At 42.3% G+C, this 17,078-nt stretch overlaps 1 protein-coding gene across 1 annotated transcript; it reads right to left on the reverse strand.

The window, feature by feature from the left end:
* Positions 1–204: 204 nt before the first annotated feature.
* setdb1a (SET domain bifurcated histone lysine methyltransferase 1a) lies at positions 205–16,846 on the reverse strand. Its single transcript, XM_053490173.1, has 20 exons — positions 16,696–16,846; positions 12,160–12,357; positions 11,857–12,053; positions 11,675–11,712; positions 10,630–11,578; positions 10,016–10,220; positions 9,429–9,502; positions 9,138–9,328; positions 8,852–8,960; positions 8,443–8,749; positions 3,530–3,752; positions 3,079–3,443; positions 2,876–2,992; positions 2,630–2,799; positions 2,314–2,550; positions 1,674–1,868; positions 1,486–1,569; positions 1,166–1,392; positions 588–676; positions 205–479 (listed from the first exon to the last, which is right to left on the reverse strand). Exons 2-20 carry the CDS (start codon positions 12,348–12,350, stop codon positions 362–364), a joined length of 4,086 nt encoding a protein of 1,361 aa, XP_053346148.1. The 5' UTR covers positions 12,351–12,357; positions 16,696–16,846; the 3' UTR covers positions 205–361.
* Positions 16,847–17,078: the final 232 nt, after the last annotated feature.

Consider the following 17,078-nt stretch of genomic DNA (forward strand, 5'->3'; position numbering starts at 1 on the left):
GTGTTAGCAAAAGACGCTTAGAGAGATTATCAATAACTTTTGGCTTAAAGATTAAACATGTTTCAAAAAAGTGTAGGAGACATTAAAAACTAGATCAAACTGCAGGAAATGTATTAGCATTTGGAGTTTTGTTCAACTGGCTTAGTGAAAAACAAATTGTGTTTTCCAGTACTCAGAATTATTTGATAGTGAACAACCACAGTGTACATTTCTTCCTTTTTTATTAACGAGTACAACATATCAAAATGGAATTAAAACATGGTAAAAGTATGTTGGGAACATCCAGGTTGAACATTTGAAACCAGAGCAACAACAGAAAACAGTCTCACTGTAAGATTTATTGGTTGTGTAACGGAGCCGTTCATAGTAGCCGTCCAGTACAGTTAGCCGAACCGCAGCAGCAGAGCAGAAGCTTGCCCTCAACACTGCCCACTTCATAACTGTAGTCCCACGTCAGCTCTGTTCCAGCCCTGATACGCCTAACACACACAGGGAAATGTCACCTTTTAAAAACATGAACTTGTGATACACACATGAAGTGCATTCAGTATAAAACACACTTTTTTTATTTTTTATTAATCACTCACTTGCTGGTGAAGAAGGCAACCCAGGGGAAGCGGAGATCATGCGTGTCCACAAAAACATTTTGGACAAACAAGTTGGGACTACAGCTATGCTGTGGAAATAGAGCGACAGAATAAGGCATAAGCAAATAAATTATGTGTTTTAAATTGTTTTGGGGAATTTCTTTATGAAATAGCACATTTTGTTCAAATGCTTTAAGGATCGATTATAATGCACAATGTGTTGTCCAGTTCATGTGTGAAGATGATTCCTCATGCTCCCAGGCCCACTCTTTCACAATTTTTGCCCTGAAATATGACCATGCCATCAGAGAAGGAAAAACTCCATAGATTTAATAACCTGATCGTTCAGTACATTCAGGTTGTCAGCTGACGACATTGTATTGCCTCATAATGTTGCTGAGCCTCGACCTGACCAACTTAAGCAATAATATAATAATATTTGAGTTTGTATACTCCATGTACTTGCAAATTTAAAATCAGAGCAGCTCAGGAACATATGCTCAGCTTTGATGTATATTAAAAAAAAAAAAAAAAAAAAAGCAATACTCTCTCTATTTCATCCCCATGAATTTACTTACATTAATGTATCGTGCCAGGTTGGCCTCCTGCTTGGCGTCGATGAGATAGCAAGCCTTTTCTCCATCGAACAGGCTCCGAGTGCACTTTCTGCCGTGCTCGTGCTCCATTTGCTTTTCCTGCATGCATTTCTCAGGCTCTGCTTGTGGCGTCACTCGCCTGTGACTCGACTTAATGGCGAAAGGACGCGTAGACTTCTTGGCAAATCCCAGTTTACGCTCTCCTGGACCTGACAAGGTACACATTTTTACATTAAACATGAAGAAACAAGCCGTCTGGGAACCGTCACATCGATATACATAAGAATTAAACGGACACGGACCTTCCTTTCTCATCTTCTTGGCCAAGAAGACAGACACCTCTGTTTGCTCCTCAGAAGATGTCTGGGTGTTATAACATTCTCCTTCTGTGTAAACGTGAAGCAAAAAATTAGAAAATGAATTAAGCATCAGATGAGAGCGGTCGAGGATTAGATGAGGTTTATTGTTTAGTTTAAAAAGCAGATCTTACTGCCTGGAGTCTTAGCGTTCCTCCGTGTAGTGTAGCTCCTTGTATAGTCACTGCTCAACTTCACTTCCATCTCGTCACCTGAGCTTATCTTAAAATCTTCATCATCCACGTCATCGTCATTATCAGAATAGTCACGAGTCGTCTTTATCTCCATTTTATCGGGAGTCGTTTTCTGTTGGGTTGCCTCTTCCTTTTCTGAAAAAGAAGAAATAAACTCACCCTCACCCAGTGACACATCCTCACCCGCTCACAAACTCACACCCCCTCACCCATTCACTTACCACCCGCTCACCCGCCCACTTATCCACTCGCCAACTCATCCAATCGCACCCTCGGGCGGAGGTGTGTGTGTCCGTGTGTGTGTGAGAGAGAGAGAGAGTCGGTAAACTGTTTATATGCATATTTTTGGGTTGTGGAACCAATCATGAGTTTCGATTATTTCTTATGGGGAAATTAGCTTTGATATACTCGCAATCCAAAGTTTAACTGTACCCACTCATTCTCGCACTCACATGCTCACCCTCTGATTCGCATCCATTCATTCACCCTCAACTACTTACTCTGACACAGACATTTACCCTCTCATTCTCATTCATAACTCACTCTCACCATCCCCCCCCCCTTCCGCACTCACTCCCACCTTCACCACTGCTGGAACTCGAATCCAACTGGAACACGTCATGTTTCTTTAACGCCCCTGTTGTCATCCTGATGAGAGTCTTCTTGTCGATCTCTCCCTCCGTTTCAGAGCAATACGCTTCGCTTTCGTAATCCTCCTTCAGTTTCTCCACTCCTTCGATGTAGTCCAGGTTTGCTAAATACTCGTTGCCGGTCATGGCACTTTCTGTGTTCACCATATCGTCCTTGACTACTTTACCTGCATCGGAAAGCTCTAATAAATCACATCTGTACACTCGGTTAAATCGCTAATCGTCAACTTCTAGCTGCACACGCACCTGTGAAGACGCACACGAAGGTCCCCTTGGAGACGTCGTCCAGGCAGCGCAGGCCCCACCCTTTGTGCTGAGTCATGAAGACCTCCAGACGCAGCTGAAGGCCGTGCTGAACCAGTCTGTTACTGCACAGGCATGGATCGCAGCGGCACAAGGGGTTACATTCGTACACCCTGCAGAAGGAATGAGAGGAATAAGAAAAGCTCTCAGGCCTCATCGGGTTCTAAGGTTACGTGTCGACTAACTCACCCAGTGGGGACGTATCTGGGCAGTCGCTTATGCGTGTACCCGGCAGTGACGTCCACAGGACCACCGCTGAACAGTGACGTGGCCTCGATGGTCATCTGGTAACAGGCGCACTTTGACCTGTGACACAAGTGAGTGCAAATCAAAACATAGTTCACAACAAAACGTAGTTGGAACTGTTAAAGGAATATTCCACACACACACACCTGTCTCGGCAGCCATCGGTACAGTCGCAGCCCACCATAAAGTCAAGGTTGGTGTTGATAAAGACACCAGGTGCAGGTATCCTGTGACTGGTGTATGCCAGAGGGGGTGGAGGGACATCGTTAAGCTCGTTAACACAAGACACAGGTACTGCCTCCTTCCCTCCTGAAATGTCCGGCAGGCAAAGACGAGGACGGCTGGCCATGTAGGATGGAAGCATGGCCCTTTTCACCAGCACAAACGGGTCCAGGCAGAACATGTCCAGGAAGAGGAAATCACAGCGCGACTCGAACAGGAAGGCCTGCACCTCTTCCATCTCGCACAGGCCCCGCCCACATGGGGCACGATAGAAGACGTGAAAAGACATCTGAGAAAAATAAGGGACGAAAAAGTTGAACATTTGATTTGTTTGTTCGAAGCAGTACAAGTTTTTGTAACTATAGAAAGTCTCACCTTTCCGTCTACACGCCTTCTTGCGGTCATGCGGCGAAAGCCGTGCAGCAGCGGGATAAACAGTGGATTCTGGCCGCGGTGTTGATCCCTTTGCATCGGACGCACAGAGTTCAGACAAGCCGGGCAGCAGCGATGAGGTACGTACTTCAGCCGGGGCTCAACAGCCGGAACGAGAGCGCTCGGCGATCTGGTGTCGTCCACCTCAGAAGCATGGCGTTTAATTCTGTAAAGAAAAAACAGAACTAACGATTACTTTATTCCCTTTTTTTATTCACCACATGTGCTTGGAATTAGTTCTAATACAATGTTAGATGAACTCAGACCAGCTTTACTAGATAATCCCACTTGCATATGGTAGATGTGTACCACAGAACCATTGGTGGAATTATAAAGACTGATTAAATGAATAAAACGTGACCGTTATAGGAAAGCAAGCAAAATGTTATATTCCCCTTTTATGAGGATAAGTCAAAAATGATCTGCACTCTGCTTATATTAAAACTTTTGTTGGCTGCACCCTCTTATTAGCGCTTTTAGTTCAAGGATTTAGTTTCCCTAGTTACTGCTGTGCAGCGTGTGAACTTGAATCATTTGTATCTGCGGTGCGAGCAAAAACTTGTGATTTGCACAAAAGAAGGGCAGCGTGCAATGATTCTTTATATTATTTGTGGTTCAAGGGTGTACCTGGTGCCGAACCAACTCACAGAAAAGCATAAACAGAAGCTTTTAAATCTTTGCAAACAAAATATGGAGCAATACTCTAAGGAAGATGAAAGTTTCTTAAAGAGAATAACTGATTTTGATGAGACATGGATTCTTCACTACGAGCCTGAGAGTGAAGGGCAGAGTATGGAACGGAAACATCCTCAAGAAAAAGTTCAAAAGTCAACCATCAGCTGGAAAATTCATAAATGCTGACAGTTTTCAGGGATTCTCAAGAATCAGTATTGCTCGGCGAAGGAAGAGAGGGGGGAGAGAGAGAGAGAGAATACGTGAGTGCGACACATGGAACCAGATCGTAAACTTCTAACTTGAATGAGATGAAAGACACAAGGAATAAAAATAAATAAAAATAAATATCACTGACACTGAACTCCTTCCAAATGTTACATAAATATCAACTCCCAGAACATTTCACAGTATTAATAATTACATTGCAAGCATTAAACAGGTTATGGTCGCTGAACCGTGGGATGTCCAGGTGGTGCGCCGAAAATACCTTTGAGGGCAAAGCTGGCTTGTTAGGGCGAGACGGTGTCCATCCCACTCGGGAAGGTGCTGTTCTCATTTACTGTAGTAAAGCGTATATAGTCTCAGAAGAGGCCTAGTTAATCGGTGACAGTCCAGAGCCCAGGATAGAATATAGAGACTACAAACTCGGATCATACTGAATGTGCAGCCAGCATCTCTGATCTGAAGCCAAGACTGTTAAATATTAGATCTCTCGCATCAAAAGCAGTACTCTGAATTTCTTTGAGAATTTGCAGATTTCCTCTCAAACCTAGTCGTTTCCGTAGACAGAGCGTTTTTATAGCTGGAGATTTTAATATTCATTTTGAGAATTTAGAAGACCCTCTGAGAACAGCATTTATGTCCATACTGGACTCGGTAGGAGTAAATCAGTGTGTAGTAGGACCCACTCATAAAGCAGGTCACACTTTAGATTTAATAATATTCTTCGGATTAAGTATAAGAAATTTATTCATCATTTCACCCTTTGAAGTTATCTCAGATCACTGTCTTGTCTCAATTAAAGTGCGACATAGTAATAATGTACGCACAGCAACGCGCTATTGTACTAAACGTACATTCACATCAACTACTAAACAGAGTTTTATCAAAATCTGAATCGAGTCGCCTGATCGACGTTCCGTTATACCTTAGATAATGAAGCTCCAGTTAAAAGAAAACATATTAGAGATAAGAAACTTGCTCTCTGGTATAACAATTACACGCACACTTTAAAACAGACCGCTCGGCAATTAGCACGTAAATGGCGTCAAACTTAATTGTTAGTATTTCAAATAGCATGGAAGGAGAGCATCCTGAACTATAGAAAAGCTCTTAGTGTAGCTAGATCAACATATCTCTTCACTCTTATAGAAAATAACAAAAATAATCCTAGATTTTTATTTAATGCTGTAGCCAAATTAACCAGAAATAAGACCACTGCAGAAAACTCCAGAACAACATTGTGCAATAGTGAGGACTTTATGAACTTTTTTAGGAAATAGCCCTCTCCTGGCTTAGATCCTATTTGACTGATCGTTATCAGTATGTAGACTTAAATGGTGATTATTCTGCATGTTCTCTAGTGGAGTTTGGTGTTCAACAGGGTTTAGCTTTAAAGCCGCTGCTTTTTTTCCTTTACATGCTTCCTCTGGGCAACATAATCCGTAAGCATGGTATTAGTTTTCATTGTTATGCTGACGACACACAGTTATATGTCTCAGCAAAACCTGATGAGAAAAAACAGCTTAGTAAAATTGAGCAATGTGTGCAGGACATAAGAGATTGGATGCAAATTAACTTCCTTTTGCTTAATCCTGATAAGACAGAAGTTCTAGTCATAGGACTACAAGCAGCTGGAAGCAAGCTGAATTACACTGTAAATTTAGATGGCCTTTCTGTTCCATCAAGTGCGACAGTAAAAGACCTCAGCGTGATTATAGATTCCAACCTGTCATTTAAAGCTCATGTAGATAATATTACCAGGATAGCATTCTTTCACCTTAGAAATATGGCCAAGATAAGAAATATATTGTGCTTTTATCACCTCTAGGTTGGACTATTGTAATGCCTTACTGTCTGGTTGTTCAGCTAGATGCATAAACAAGCTTCAGCTAGTCCAGAATGCAGCAGCGAGAGTCCGCACTAGAACCAGAAGATACGAACACATCACCCCTATCTTATCTTCACTTCATTGGCTTCCTGTGAAATTTCGCACTGATTTTAAAATACTACTCTTGACATATAAAGCATTAAACGGTCTCGCGCCGCGGTATCTGAGCGAACTGCTAGTGTCTTAAAATCCCCCACACCGGGCCTCCGAGTGGCGCAGTGGTAAAGCGCTCGCCCTATCATCCGGAGATCGCTGGTTCGAACCCCGGGTGATGCTGTTTTCCTCTCACAGCCGGAGGCACAGAGAGAGCTGATTGGCCGAGCTCTCTCAGGGGGGAGGGATGAGAGGTACTTGTGCTCCCACATTAATCACGGCTCTACAGCCAATCAGGGGCGTCTGTGAGCTCGCGCACACGGAAGGAGCGGCTAGCGCTTTCCTCCGAGTGTGTTACTCCGCCCCTAACGGTGCGTGAGCGAGCAGTTCGAAAAGATGCGGTCGGCTCGCGCCACGTAGTTCGGAGGAAACACGGGATAGCTTTCGTCCTCCCGACTGAGTGGTTGTAGTAGCCTTGATGTGTGTGGGAGCCTCCTAGTGACGGGGAGTAATTGGCCACGACTAGATTGGGGAGAAAATCGGGGAAAAAACAATTGGACAGGACTAAATAAAAAAATAAAAAATAAAAAAAAATTCCCCACGCCTACTTCGATCAAAGGATGCAGGCTGCTTGTCAGTACTGGGTATTATAAAAACTACAGCTGGGGGCGGAGCTTTTTCTTACAAAGCCCCAAAGTTATGGAATAGCCTTCCAAATAGTGTTAAAGACTGAGACTGTGTCTGAGTCCTAAAGTCTAGGCTAAAAACCTATTTATTTAATTAAGCATTTTTATAAATAGATTTGTCTTGGGTAAAGGAGCAGATTTTGGGGACTCATGGACTTATGTTTAGATGCTGTCTTCCCCACTCTCATTGGTCACTCAGGTTTGCTGACGGTGAGGTGATTGTTTGCTTTACATCTCAGGGAGCCCTCATGTCCGTTTCTCCTTCTGGCTCTCCCTTTTAGTTATGCTGTTATAGTTAGTCCTGCCGGAGTCTCTGCTTGCACTCTACACTAAATATACATTCACATTATACATTATGTGACTGTGACCAGACCTAACTGTTATCTCTCCTCTTCTGCTTTCCCCCTCTCTCCCCCCCTCTCTCTGTCGAGCTACACATGTCGTTCCTGAGCTGCCAGTGATCCAGACTCCCTCTGCCCTCCGGACCTGTCTGACCCATCCTGGTGCCCCGTTTCTGGCTGAAGATCTCGTCACATGGATGCCCCGTATGTCTCTTTGGGATGCGTCCGGTGTCTGGGGATGATTCTCTCTACCTAGAAGACGGTTCTGGTTCTGTTGACCGCTGTTTCTCTAAGAACTTGACAGTTCAATATTTCAGGACTGGAATTTCCTACAAGTCTACCTGAGTCTCCAATAACTAACTAGACTCCAAATTAACATTAATTAACATCAACTGTTATAGCTGAACTGCCTGCCACCTAACACAGTATAAATGCAGATCAATTCCTGCTTTCTGTTTCACCCAATTGAGGATGGGTTCCCTGTTGAGTCTGGTTCCTCTCAAGGTTTCTTCCTATTACCATCTCAGGGAGTTTTTTCCTTGCCACTGTCGCCCTCCGCTTGCTCACCAGGGACAAACTGACCATTTTGTTTCATGCACACTCACATTTCATACAAACTCAAATAATTTTTTTGATTGTGTAAAGCTGCTTTGCGACAATGACAATTGTTGAAAGCGCTATACAAATAAAATTTTATTGAATTTAATTTGGAATATCAGTTTAAAGAAAAAAAAACATTAAAAAAATATAAATAAATGTATAAAAAAATACAACCAATTCAGAATATCAGCTTTAAAAAATAATAAAATAAATAAATATTATACTTAATAATAATAATAATAATAATACCGATTTAGAATATCAGCTAAAAAAAGAATAATACCACCAAATCGATTAAAAATATCAGTTTCCAAAAAGAAAGAAAAAATAAATAAAAAAGACAAGACTCACCCTTTGTTAGATGAAACGGTGACCGTGAGCTCGGTTTGTGCGCTGGGTTTCTTACTGGTCGGAGCCGATGGCAAGGTAATCCTGCTGAGGATGATGCGAGGTGATAGTTTATCGCAGAATGTCTTTGCCGTACTTGAGGTTGTTGTGACTGGGGTGAGCGCCTGGGGAACACTTGGAGCACTAACAGTTTTTGAGGATTCGTGTTTTGCGGTTACTCTTGTAGAGAAGGTAGCATGGGCAGCAGTGGTGGTACTTAAGGTGGTGTAGGTGGGTTGTTTAGTGATCTTTTGAATGTGACTAAATCCAGCTGATGAAGCAGAGAAAGATTTGACAGAAGAGTGTGTTTAGGGGCACAATGTTTTTTTTTTCTTTATTTTTTCAAGAAACCACACACTCCAACACCTTATACCTTTATTTCCAGTCTGTTCCTTCCTCTCCTCAGCCTTTCGCATTTTGATCCTTTGGACTTGCTCCAATCGATTAGAGCCCTTATAGATCCATTCTTTGTCCTTACTTTTCTAAAACACAACCACAGACATACATCAAACATCACTTCAAAATGTATATATTTTTTTATAAAAAGATACCCCACTACATCACGTACCATAGATATTCTTCTCCATAAAGATCTGAACAGTTAATTTGCTGTAACTATGAACTTTGTTGGTTTACACAAGTCTGGGTCAGGTTCTCACCTTGTAGCAGACCTGGATCAAGCTCCCGTCCAACTGAATGACGCTGCAGGTCTCGAGATGTCCGTCACGTTCCACGTTGGTATCCTGCCCCGCACGCATCACCACAAAGATGGGGTTTGGATAAGCCTTTAGGTATTCCTGGACATCTGCACGCCACACCTCATCTTCAATGTCGTCACACATGTTGGCCACTAAGAAGAGAGAGGCAATTTTTGTTTATAATGAAAGAAAGTTAGTGGAAATGTTGAAGGTGGAAAAAAAAAAAAAAAACACTCATGTTTATTCCCTTACTTGGCTTACAAACCAGATGGAGGTCTGGCAGGGAGATGTAGGACGGACGGCCATCATCGAAGAACACCAAGAACCTAAAACAACAGAGATGAGAGCCTGGATTAAAGCTTCTGAGTCAGCAAAAGATTCTCAGAGTGACACAATGTTGGTCCTACTTTTAGGAGTAGGAGTAAGAGCTACTGTATTTATCAACATTCTTTAAGTAGGGAATCACTCTTATCTCCAACAAAATGTAGAAGAGCTTTAGAAAAATATTGCATATTCATTGATTTCATAAATGCCCTTTCCCACCATTTAAAAACTACAAAAATCTGTAAAAACTACAATATCAGCTATAACGTGCAAGCTTCCTTTGCAGCTCTCTCACACTTGTGCAGCTCTATCACAGCTTTCCTTGGCGCAGTCCTACTCCTAAAAAAGAGGAAAGTTTTCTAACAAACTTTTATGTCCTGCTCTAAGCTAGGAATATATTCAGTCCTTAATAAATTTTGAGCACAATTCTGAGACGCTTAGTTAATACAGGCCCTTTCGATCGTTGCCATAAGTGAAGCCGAACAGATAGATGAACGCAGAGTGAGCATGCACACCTCATACGGTTCCTGCGGTCAGGCATCTCTGCTACTACTGCAGCGTGGAGCCAAGACTGGTTGTCTTCTTTATAACAGGCTACAACTCGACACCCCACAAACAGGTCCTTCAGCAAAGGCGGCTCGACACAGGCCAAGTGATGAGCAGATAAAACACTCTTCCCTTTACCTCCGTCAAACAGGATCTTGTACCTTTGACCGGACTCTGAGAGAACAAGCAAAAAGAAAAAGAATTAATCCGAGTGTAATGCGACATAAATTAAACCAAGAATGAAGGGATAATTGAAATTGGGGATAATTGGAAATTTCTTTCGGAATCAATAAAGCATCTATCTATCTATCTAATGTGTGTGTGTGTCTTGTCTATTATTAGACTATGCGGATCTGAAACCATTTTGTGTGACAAATATGCAAAAATACAGGAAATCAGCAGTTTTTTTTTTTTTGAATTGTACTGTTAAGTCGCAGATCCTCATGCGGTTAAAACTAAAATTTATAGAGTTTATCACTAACAGGAACAAGATTAAATGGATAACATTAGATTTGAAAACTGAACCGAATTGAATAAAACAGGAGCCCCGCCTTTCTTAAATAAATCACCTACGTGGCCTTACCGGTTGTTTTGACATCCAAAATGGTGCCTTGGTGCCATGTTTTAGTCCTCCTTCTTCCCAGAACGCTCATGTTGACCCTCAGCTCCACCTCTTTCTGAACACGAGCAGGCACCTCAGTGTGTGCGGCCGGAGTAATTAGAGTGACCGGAGCATTGTGGGATACTTCTTTAGAATCTGGTGGCTTGGTAGGAATAACTTGTTTGGAAGCCCTGTCTGAAGTCGTGGTACCAGGGTGAGTGCTGGAAGAAGTAGATTTAGTCTCAGGTTTTTCGCTTTGTTTAGGGATGGGACCCTTAGCTTTTTCTTCAGGTGCAGCTTGAACTTTGGCGGTGGATGGTGTGGTGGTGCTTGAAGGCATGCTGTTGGGTTTGGGACTGGCCTGTTTGGGCTTTTCCTTGCTTGTGGTCGTACGAGATGTGTCCGAGGTCGGTGTTGCTTTCGTGTTTTTGCTACTAGTGCCAGGTTTTGGGTTGGCCTGGGAGACCCTTTTTGAAGACTTCGGTGCAGTCGGAGGATTCTCTGGGATTGTGGACGTTGGGGAGGGTGCCGGAGGTTGCGCTGGAGTTTCAGTGTTCTCTTTTGAAGCTGATGATGATGATGCAGATGATGCAGATGATATGTTTGTATTACCTTTGGATGGGGAAAATGCATTTGAAATGGTGGTCAGTGAAGAGGTTTCGGCGGGATCATTAATGGCCGTTGAAGTGCCTGGAGAGGCTGGAGGAAAACTTTTGTTTTCAGGAAAATCACAGGGTGGTGGATCAGGAGTTGGTGCGGGGCTTTCTGCAGTCTGTAAGGTTGATACAGGGTTGTTAGAAGGTACATTTTCCTTGGGGGTTGTTTGCGATGGTGGTTTGACTTCGAAAGCAGGGTCTCCATCCTCAGATTCTTTCACTGAATGATCTAACGTTCTCATGGAGCAATTCAACTCTGGTGACAATCCAATGTCCTGGAGAAACGAGAGTAAAAGGCGTTTTTTTTTTTTTTTTTTTTTAATCAAAGACAACTCTGATCTCAGATATCCAAGATTGGTAGATCATCTCACCTTCGGTTCGTCTTTCAACGCTGCTTCAGGAAGAATGGCTTAATTGTAAAATAAAGACAAGAAAAAAAAGGAGATATGGCGGTTTGATTCTGAAATTTTGCCTTTTCTTTTCTTTTACATATCTTATTTAGATAGTATAAGAAAAAGAGAAAAAAAACATGCAAAAATGATAAATTCTTTACCCCCCAAATCAAAGACGACATAATCATCATCATCAGCACCGCAATCGTCATCTCCATTGTCTAAATCATCTGTCAGCTGATTTACATCTTCCGTAGCTCTGGGTCCTTCTCCTTCTTCCTCTGAGTCGGTGTCCCGATACTCTAGTCCCAGCATTCCATATAAGCCCTTCATCACAGACTCGCACTCAAGGACTGATCTGATAAGAACATTTTTTGATTTAAATCATCAATCACTTACAGGAATGGAAACATTGACACAGCAGAGCCTTAAAGTACAGCGTAAGGGTTTCCCCCGGCACTTACTGGCAGGCACTATTGTATAGCAGCTGCGTGTATGCCATGTCCCTCTCTCTCCGCTTCAGCCAGTCTTCCACCTGTGCCATTTGCGTCCGCCTGTGAGCCAGTGGCCTATTCTTCGCCACCTGCTCCCGCACCCATTCCTGCAGCTCCTCCTGCGTCATGACCACTTTCACCTCCTCTTCTTCGGTCTTCATCGTTCTCCTACACGAGCGAACATTATAAAAAAACAGACATGTTAGAGACAGGACACAAAATCTAAGGACTTGGAGTTTTAAACTCAAGATCAAGCAAATGTTTATATACATCCAGAAAAATGTGCGTCTCTGAGTGACACTGTAGTAGTACGATAAGTACGAACAAGTTCCATTCCGGGAGCACGTTACATGGCTCAGTACAGCTGTCCTATTATGCAGTTTTTTATGACAATTACTCAGCTTTATTCATATAAAGTGTTGAAGAAAGTCAGATAAAAGAGACCTACAGTACAGACTGAAGACTATCATAAACAGAACAATATGATAACGTTGTATGTTTATACCCACAATTTCAATACCCTACACTGGTTCACGGTTTTCCAAAAACATACCATAACAGTAGATGAAAGATTAGTTAGATGCACGACATCTTCAAAATAGTTAGTGATGTGTTAAGATAAAGAAAGATTGATTAATAAAGTTGAACACCGAAAATCTGATCCAAAGATGAGTAGAGTGGATAGGGGGAAAATAAACGGTAAATGCAATTTGATGAGTATGATGATGATGTCTGTCTGTAACTTAGGCTAAACAATAACCTGTTCGACCTGGATGTCTTAAAACAAATATTTCTATACCATTCTTTAACGTTACAGTCTTTAATTTCTGCAAGGCGTACAAGGTAGTAGATGAGATGTTCCTGGCTGGAGAGATTCAAGAAACAAGTCCTGGGACAGTTACATGATGCAGTTAAAGGAGAGAAAACGGCGCTGGAGTAGCAGTATCTTATTGAACATTATGAAAGCCAGGCTAGAATGTTGGATAGATACAAGGATAGATCAAAAATTACCCACACTCCGGTTATATTAAAACTTTCGTTAGCCACAGTGCTATCAGCGCCAGATTGGAACATCAGAGAAACAAGGTTCAACAATCCACAATGAGACGCTTATCAAAGAGCGGAAGTCTAAACTTAAGCTATCCATCGACAATCTGCATAAACTTCGTTTTGAGGTGTTAATCCAGCTGCCCCATAAGTCCTAATCTTGCTTCATCCGACTTTCACCTGCTTGGTCTCATGAAAGCAGCACTACGAGGACGAAAATTAATCTCTGATGAAGAAGTGAAGAAAGCGGTGCATTCGTGGCTTGCAGCTCGAACTAAAAAAATTTTTTTTGAAGGAATACGACAGCCTAGACGATGAACTTACATTTGGGCATTTGGCAGACACTCTTATCCAGAGCGACTTACATTTTTATCTCATAACACATCAGAGCAGTTGAGGGTTAAGGGCCTTTACTTTTCTTAAGGAGAATCATTGTTGGTGACGAGACAATGATTCATTATTCCTGGTGCTGTTATTTCTCAAGGACCTTGATTGCATTGTAGAGAAAGTATTCTCTAAGTATTAACTATCACAAAAGAGCCACACACTGTCACACACACTGTCGACGGTTTGTAGAATCTTGGGTTGGAGATGTTAAAGCATCCTTCCTATAATCCTGTGCACTATTTTGGATAAACTGCTGTCTTCTTATTATAGGTCTATCTGTCTGATATAAACAGGAGAGTGTTTCCTACAGCATGCTGCTATACATCTCATCCATCTCCATCTACTCATTATGGGCCAAGCACTATTATACCAGAGACATCAGCCCTATGTTGTCATATGTACTATTCCCATGAGATAAGTATTATCTCGGGACCTCGCGTGATTTAGAAATTACCTCCCTTCACGTCTGAATTTCGTGTGGTGCATTTGCACGAGCGGATATGCAGTATATATCCCCAGGTGTCTGTCTCTTAAGAGTGGAGAGTGGAGGGGAGTGTGTGTGTGTGTGTGTGTGTGTGCGCGCGCGCGCACGCATGTGCATATGCAGACTGCGCGTGAGGCAGAGAGAGAATTTATGGATGTCCAGTTACATGGATGATAAAAAATAAACAAATATAATCATTGTGCCCTACATCAAATACATTTTACGGGGTAAAAATCTAATAGCTAGAGCTGTATGCTTGATTTATCTGTAACATATAACCCTCGCATCATGACTTGAAAATCTATTGTAATTGTGCACTATTTCGGATGGGCTACTGTCTGAAACTGCCATTATAGGTCTAGCTGTATAATATAAACAGCAAAGTGTTTACCACATCCTGCTATACACGTCATCCATCGCTCACTTATCATTCTTTTTGCTTTCGCTCTTCTGATGGTTTTCAGCTTTCTCCTGCTGCATATTGTATTCTTGTATGGTGTATAGCGATATGACCCAGCACCCAAAATACTTCTAAAGCACTCCAACTTCACAGCCTCCATCCTTTGTAGGAAGAGGGATAAAAAGGCGAGAGGAAACAAATACAGTGGAACCTCGGATTACGAGTAACACGGTTTACGAGTGTTTCTGCAAGACAAGCAAAGATTTTTTTTTTTATCAATTTTGACTTGAAAAATGAGCATTGTCTTGGTTTACGAGTATCGTGTTTAACACACGCGCTTTTTGTTTTGACCCTGAGCGTCACATGATCACAACTGAGCCAACGGTTTTTCTCTCTCTTGCGCTGCGGAATCATCTCCCCTGCTGGGTCTTAGTGCTCGTCTCTTACTGGTATAATCAACATCCGTGCACGAGTATACTGTTTCTGATAAGACACGTGTGTGCACGCAAGTAAAGCAAAAAAAGTTACAAATCTATTTTCTTATTCATCGCAGTGTGTGCGCGCGAGCATATCTTTACACTGTGCCAGCTATGTGTGTGTGTGTGTGTGTGTGTGTGTGTGTGTGTGTGTGTGTGAGTGAAGCCCCCTTCACAAACACACACAGATATTAAGGCAAGAGACAGTCTTTCCGTTAATGTGTGTTTAAACGAGAGGAGAAAGTTTTAATGTGTAAGATGAGAAGAGGAAAACAGGAGGGGCTGAAAGCAAGAGTCTCCACTTACTCTAGCCTCACACACACACACGAATAATTTAAGTTTCCATTATTTATTATGGGAAAATTCAGTTTGGTTTACGAGTGTTTTGGAATACGAGCCCGCTTCCGGAAAGGATTATGCTCGTAATCGAGGTTCCGCTGTATCTTGAAAAAAAAGAACCCTGCCTAAAAAATTTTTTTTCTTAAATGCAGGCCAAATCACAAACATGCTGATCATATCACATCAACTGCTTCCTAATCTAATATTATCACAGGACCACAGCGTTCAGCGAAATATGGTAGGTCATTTGTAAAGTTTTCCGATTCGCACTGGATTAAGATCACCTCGAGGTCACCAGGTAATACTAATCCCATGCGAATAGAGCTTTACACTGGGTTGCTAGGTTACCAGTACGGGCTCCGCCACCTGTTTTGAGGACGAAGATTCACTTCTGCTGAAGAAGTGAAGACAGCAATGCATTCGTGTCATGCAGCTCAGCCGTAAACATGTTTTAAGGACGGAATACGAGAGCATGTTGATGAAAAAGCCAAGGAGATTATGTGGGAAAATGATGGATTTTTTTTTTCTTAAGGAGTTCTACAACCAGAGTGTCAACAGATAGACAGACATTTCATCCTGTTAAAGCGTCTTAAAGCTTTCTAATGCTGACACAGATGACTTGTTTGGAGATGCTCCACCAGGGAAGCCATGTTGCATCATCATCATCATCATCACAGATTTTTCCCGCCTGCTAACGTAAAAGGAAAGAAGAAGAAGAAGAAAAGCAAACACAGTCAGAGCAGTTCATCTCCAAAAGCTTATTTCAGATGTGTGGACTCGTCTAAATACCTTCCTTCGAGCAACATTAGCGAGAGTGTGTTAAAAACAAAACAAAAACAAACAAAGCACCAACATGTTGTTATTATTATTATCATCATCTTGTGTGTGGTGAAACTCGAAGCGGGTTGCTAAGGTGACGCGCGGACATGGCGGCTGGAGGTGTGAAGTCCACGCTTTGTTTAGCTCGGAGAAACTAATCCTATTTCAATTTCAGAGGTTATACGAGTTGGTTTGATTTTAGCTACACGGTGAAATGTTAGTGAGACATCCTGCGAATGTGTGAGAACAGTTTATTAAACAGCTCGTACAGGAAGCTAAGCGAAGCTAGCCTAGGCTAGGCTAGCACCGCCGGTAGGCTAGGTCAACACAACACACTGCGCAAGTACACGTGTGTTTTTATCCCCCCTCGTTGTTCCTCGTGGTTCCTGGATAGATCAGGACATCTTTAAGATGATATTTAAAAAAAAAAAAAAAAAAAAAAAAAGAACCACCCTGGAGCTCCGTGTGTGTACAGTTTAGCAGAGCTGGTGTAGACATGGAGCACTGAATCAGAAGCTGGTCTCTGTATTGTGCTGCGAAATGATCAGACTAACCTTAAATCCGGCGATTTTACATTCTCTGGATCCTGCAACTGGACACAAGGTGATTTTAGGGGGATCAGACCCACCGTTGTTGTCACCGCTCCTCTCCCCACCCGTATTCCGCCAATTCCAGCCTTCTGGCTTGTGATTGGTTTGTAGTAAATCCGGGCCCACACGCGCACGTGAGCGGCGTCCCTAGAGGCTAACGCGTTGCAATCCCCCCCCCCACATTTTTTTTTTTATTAGGGGCCTTTGGGTGCGTATATTTTACTCAGAAATTTCTACAGGATTACTACAGGATACAGACACTAAACATAGCATAAATTGAATTATGTGAAGCTGCTTTTGGTTTTGTTTAGTGATTTATTTTCTACATTCTACAACAATACTGGGGA

The sequence above is a fragment of the Clarias gariepinus genome, chromosome 28 (assembly GCF_024256425.1).
Source record: "Clarias gariepinus isolate MV-2021 ecotype Netherlands chromosome 28, CGAR_prim_01v2, whole genome shotgun sequence".
Lineage (NCBI taxonomy): Eukaryota > Metazoa > Chordata > Actinopteri > Siluriformes > Clariidae > Clarias > Clarias gariepinus.

What these genes read in the sequence shown, in the direction of transcription:
- setdb1a (XM_053490173.1), bottom strand. Translation starts at nt 12,350, where the DNA reads ATGAAGACCGAAGAAGAGGAGGTGAAAGTGGTCATGACGCAGGAGGAG. An exon ending in ACCGTTTCATCTAACAAAGG is followed by an intron (nt 3,753 to 8,442) that starts GTGAGTCTTGTC and finishes TTTTCTTTACAG; the next exon opens with AATTAAACGCCATGCTTCTG. An exon ending in GAACGCTAAGACTCCAGGCA is followed by an intron (nt 1,570 to 1,673) that starts GTAAGATCTGCT and finishes ACGTTTACACAG; the next exon opens with AAGGAGAATGTTATAACACC.